The sequence below is a fragment of the Nestor notabilis genome, unplaced genomic scaffold, assembly GCF_000696875.1.
Source record: "Nestor notabilis isolate BGI_N333 unplaced genomic scaffold, ASM69687v1 scaffold22133, whole genome shotgun sequence".
NCBI classification, from domain to species: Eukaryota; Metazoa; Chordata; class Aves; order Psittaciformes; family Psittacidae; genus Nestor; species Nestor notabilis.
Genome location: NW_009920950.1, coordinates 13271 through 19069, shown reverse-complemented (window position 1 = coordinate 19069; position 5799 = coordinate 13271). Strand labels below are relative to the sequence as shown.

The 5799-nt window shown below is 37.6% G+C and overlaps 1 protein-coding gene across 1 annotated transcript; it reads left to right on the top strand.

The window, feature by feature from the left end:
- Positions 1–270: 270 nt before the first annotated feature.
- Positions 271–5677, top strand: NUF2 (NUF2, NDC80 kinetochore complex component; the record flags this gene model as incomplete). The annotated part of the gene is made up of 5 exons (XM_010010924.1): positions 271–408; positions 1350–1490; positions 2279–2454; positions 4239–4374; positions 5439–5677. Coding segments are annotated over 5 exons (741 nt in total), but the record flags the coding sequence as incomplete, so codon positions are not given.
- Between the last annotated feature and the right edge of the window lie 122 nt (positions 5678–5799).

The following is a 5799-nucleotide window of genomic DNA, read 5'->3' as shown; positions in this document are numbered from 1 at the left end:
TAGTTTCCTGGGTCTTCCCAGGGTTATATTTCCCTTCTTCAAGTCATCAGGAACTTCACCTGACTGCCATGATTTTTCAAATATGAACAGTGGCTTAGCAACTTCATTTGCGAGCTCCTTCAGGATCTGTGTATGGATTTCATCAGGTCCCATGAACTTGTGCACATTCAGGTTCTTAAGGTGGTCTCGAACCTGATCCTCTTCTACAGTGGGCCTAAGGTCTTCATTCATAGTTGCTAATATTGAACGTGTGTGTTTGTTGTTAACTAGAATGAACTTAAAGTGACAATGGCTACTTTGAAAGAAGAACAAGAGCAGCTGAAATCAAAAATTGTAGAGAGTCCAGAGGAACTGAAAAATTACAAAGAACTGATGAAAGAGACTGTTAAGAAACTCAAGAAATCCAAGGTGAGGTTTTCCTTTGTCCACACAAGGAGGTATTCTATCAGAAAAAGCACAGTTTTTAATGAGCTGTCGTAATCTAGAACTGCTGCTTGAATGACTTGTACTTCTAGTCAAAAATCAACAGTGGTTAGTCTGAAATGAAATCACAACTTCAGAGAAAACAAAGTTGGTTGTGGGTGTGACTTCTTTGTGTTGCTATGGGTTGTGGTTTTTTTGTGTTTTTTTTTTTTTTTTTTAAGCAGGATTGCAGGCACTGCTGCTTAGTCCTCAGTGAGTAACTATTTATTTCTGAAACTAGGTGTAGAACTCTTGAATTTATACTGTATCTGTCTGGCTGTTTGCTCTCTAGAGGTGACAATATTTTGACAGTTTACAAATGTCCTTGGATTTGAATTATATTCTTCATAGTGTTTCTATTGTTCATTGTTTCTGGAATTCATGTCTGTCTCCACTAGTATGTTGAACACTGAGTTACCTTCCTATTAGTTTTTGTAGTAATGTCCAGTTTTTAAATGTTTGTACTTCATGACCGCTGATACATCACTGAAGCTTGCACCACTTTCTCTCCCTAGCTAATTTTGTTCTGAAGGTGGAAACCTTACTGCTTTAATTCCAGACATCTGTTTTTATGATGCTGTATGTAACTCCAGTTTTACCAGTATAGAATTTCTTTACTGTACAGATTTTTTTTTAATTTTTCTGTCCTGAAAGCTCTTCTAACAAGTTAGTTAGTTCAGTGTAGAACACTTGTGTGTCACTTTGCCTGTGCTTTACAAATAAATGCTTCTTTTTACAAACTGAAGATCTCATTTCAGTAACTACTAAATACTACTTCTAGTGTATATTAAACAATGAAGGAATGGATACAAAAGTTAATATGCATTAGTACTATACAAAATAGCTGAACTCTAAAGCTATTTATTAATAATCTTTTCTGTTTAAAGCAAGAAATCATTGAGAAATATGAAGGTTACAGAGACCTAGTTGAGGTTCTGCCATCATGCCAATTGGAGGTGCAGTTATATCAAAAGAAGATGGAAAGACAGGGAGCAAATGTGGAAAGACTGGCCAGTGTATTATCAGAGGTTTGTATTATGCAAATTTGTATCTGGGTAGGGAGAAATTAATGTCCAAGCAAGATAGGTGGTCATCAGTAAATGCCTGTGTTTTGAAAGTTCCCATCTCTCTTCTTCGCCAAAAAGGAAGAATTGGGATAACTTCAAAAATCTCATTCTTAAAAATGTCAGTAAAACATAGCTGCGCTCATGTGCTATTGACCACTTTTAATAGTCAAAGCCTTTGTTGCCGTAGAAACCTGACCTAAAATAGTTTGAACTGTCTTGGGATTGTTGGTAGGAAATGATGGAAGAAGAAAACTGAGATACAGTTTCTTCTGCCTAGAAAATGGAAACCAAGAGCAAAAAATTATTACTTCAGAAAGAGTTATGTCTTAAGTGCTTTTAACTTTATTACTAAGCCAGCCTTTCCCTGATGAAATGTTTGTCACAATACAGTACCTTGCTATTTGCTACTCAGTTTTGGGAGAATAAAATTGTTAGGAGCTTTTGAAAAAATGGTATGCAGTCTTTTTGGGTATTTGTATAGCATATGTTCAAATTACCCTTAGCTAAGAGTGATAGCAGAACTCATCATTTCTGAAAATCATTCTAAGTGATGGGATCTTGTCCATTTGGATGTATCTAAAATCAGATAAATATTAGGGAACTGGAATTTAACTGGGAGAATTTGTTAGCATCAGATCTTCCAAAAGTAAGGAGTTAGTTCTAATCTTAGTAAACCAATAAGGTATGCTATTTTGATTTCCCCTTCCCGTCACTCCTATTCAGTTTATAACAATACTTCTGTACTCTAGGTCAGAGATCTGGAGGACCAGCTTGAGAGTGCTCAGATAGAGCTGAAAAAGGGGAAGACAGATGAAACGTCCTTAAAGAGACTGGTCACTGCAAAACATGAGAAGCTGTCTACAGCTGAAATAAGGATAAAAAAGAAGCGTGAAGATGTTGAGCAATATAAGCACACTGTATTTGAGTATGGATGAGTTGACGTTTCTGCATGATGCTACTTTATGTCTTCGTTATGTGCTACCAAAGTTCATGTCTGATACAAACATGTAGCTTAGCAATGAGAAGAAAATGAGTAATGTGGGATAGCTTTTCGTGAAGACCAGTAATGCTGCAGGCAGGGACTTGGGGTCTCAAATTGATAATTGCAATGTGACTTGACAGCAATTCTTTTATTGGAGCACTAATTTAATTTATAATGCTTACTCTTGATTCTTTTATCTTCTTAAAGAGAATGTCACATTGGGATAATTTTCCAACTTATCAGACTTCAACAAAGCCCCATTTGCCTTTCATGAATTTTTCATAATTTCCCTTGCCACTTTTGCTCATTATCAAAGATGTTCAAGACCCATGGGGAAATGGGGCTCATATCTCAGAGGAGTATTAGCTTGACATGATGCTTCTAAAACAAAAGGAAAAGTGTCATTTGATCAAAGCCTCTTAGCCCATCTTCCTTCCTACCATATGCTAAAGGCAAGCTGCAAGGCAGTGTTTACAGTACAGCAGCTACTTTCTACAGCAGCAAACTGTAACATTGTGGCTTTGCTGTAAGATTAGAGGTGCTGAACAGTTATAGAGAAAGCTTATTGTATAATATTTTCTTTGTGCATAGATAGGAAAGAGAATATGGAAAACTATGGGCTAGGTACGTTAACTATAATTGAAGAGAGCTTTTTCCACAGAGCTGAGAGAGTCAACTAAGATTTAGTCATGCTAATAAAGCTTCTGTGGTGTGTAGAACGGCAGCAAGGTTCCCAGGCTTTCTTTGCTCCTCATCTAGTGTATTGCACCAGCTAAATAAGGTTAATTAAAAAGCTACTTTTCCTTCAAAATAAAGAATGAAAACAATATAATCTAATGCTCTCATGTTAAAAGTTGCTGCAAATTTATTTTTTTAATGTGTTAGATATTTCCCTTGAGTGATAAAATTGAATGCTTTGATAAGCAAGAAGGGAAGAGAGGTAACCTTGGTTTGAAAACAAGGGGTTTTACTGGTGAATGAGAGAATGTGTCCTGACTGTTCCCTTGATTTAGGAAGGTATAAGTAGACTATTGCTGTAAGTTATTTGAGACATTTTTTAGCAAAAGTAGCTGCTGGAGTTCCAGCTGTAATTATTGTACAAATGCTTAGTATAAACTGGTAGGTCTTTGCATTTGAAAAATAGATTTCCTGTTCCCACACTAACAGCTTGCTGATTATATGGCAGCTCACAGCTGGAGCTATCTGAATTTACTGCAAGATGGGGAAATGTTATTTGGTCTTTGTTTGGGATGCAGTGAAATGATGGACATATGTAGATGTATGGGATTAGAGCTCTAATTTGGTATGAGGTAATCTGGGCTAAGGAAAATGTGTGAGTTGCAATTATGCTGAAATATTAAGTGTAGTTAGTGCTTTTGACCTGGTCCAGTGAGTTAGGCAGGGCTCTCCATTGATGCACGAACTGTGCTGACCTGTACTGCATTAAGCTAAGGCAGGAAGATGCAGTGCCCAGCTGTCTGTTAGGTTGTTTCCACTGGGGTGAATGCTCCTCTAACTTGACTTTGTTACACTTTCACTTCTTGTACCTAAGTTTGTTCTAGTTTAAGAACTGGACAAATTTCCAAGCAAGTAAATTATATACAACATTGCTTCTAGAAGCTTCTAGTTTCACGCTCATAAAATTCCACCTTTGCTTGTGGTGGGGTTAAATTTTATCTCGAATTAGTGAAATAGCTCCGTACTAACTTTTTTTTCCCCACCTTTAGATATTGTAACAGAGTTCAGGAGAAGAGGGATGCTGTATATGATAAAGTGATGGCCATTCAGAAAGAAATCCACCAGACAAGGTTCAAAATCCAGCAACTGAATGATAATGCTGAAAAACAAGAAATGAAAGCCAAGGTGAGTTGATGGTTTTGGGTTTTTGGGTTTTTGTTTGTTTGTTTCTTTGTTTGTTCCCCCTTCCCCCCCAAAGGAATCCTGCTTGGTAATATCAAAACTGATTCTTAACTTGGGCTGTATAGATAAAGGATCACTTACTGGGCCTAAAAATGAGTAGGCTGTGCAGGCGGCAGTTTGCTTGGACAGTGGGAGGAAGAGTACTGCTTGCTTGTGGTGCCACTGGGTTGCAAGGGCTTTTTCTTGTCTCTGCAAAGCTGTACAGGTGGCCCACAGAATTGGGCTTTGCAGACCTGAGAGAAAAGACTGGAATGTTGTAACTGCCCAGTATTTTGGGAGATGAATTTAAATTTGGCTTCAAGCCAGTGCCTGTAGCAGATACTATGCTAGTTGCATGATGCCAGTTTTTGTATCATGGAGCTTGAATTATTATTATTTTTTTTTTTTTTCTTTTTTTGTTTGGCCCCTGGGACCTGACCTGTGAGACTTTACATTTGTGTTGTAGTGATGGGCAGTACAATAATCCTCTCGACAGTCTCCCTCAAATACTGGACCACTTGCAATGTCATAAACACTTTCTTCCTAGGCTTTCAGGAAGATGACTGTCCAGCTCAGCTTTGGAAAGACAGAAATCCTGATGGGTTTGGAGTAGGGGATCACAGTCTGCCTTGTAGCATCATATCCTATCTGTTCATTATTGAAGTTCTGTCCATACTGGGAGGAAATGGTGTCAGTCATAGTGGCAGAGACCTTGGTGGCATAGGTTAATGCAGAATGGGGTGGTAGCAGTGTGAATGCTGGGCTAGTGGTGGTTGTTTGACCTTCCTAGTATTTTGACAATTTGAATTACAGCAGAATCATGATATTGGGATTTTGCTTGTGGCTACTTTTATTCGTCTAGTGTTTCGTAACTTCCCTGTCCTCTGTTAATGCTGCTTCTTAAGTAAAGGATGAGGTACGTTTGGAGTCACTTGAGACCAACAGGCCACTCTCACTTAAATCATTATAAAGCATAAATATTAACTTTGCTGATGGATATTCCATCCACCTTTATCTCCTCTTTCTAGGAAATATACCTGAATCTGAAGACTTGTTTGGAGAAGCATCATGACTCTCTCATTAAGACAGCAAAGAGTTATGCAGCCTCACGAGAAGATAAAATTGCAGAATTGGAGAAGGGGCTGCTTAGAGTTCAGACTCCTGGAAGTAGTTCTTAGACCTGTCTTTGCTTGTATTTCACTTTCATTATGTTTATCCTTGTATCTGAACTTAAGAGCTTGTGCTTTGTGTGGCATGGATAATTAATGACTTTTTTCCACAGTGTTTATAATTATTTCAAAAAAATAAAATATTAATTTTTAAAATAGTTGATTTAAGGATATTTAACCCTCTCTCTTATATCTTTTTCCTCTCCCAACTCTTCCCTCT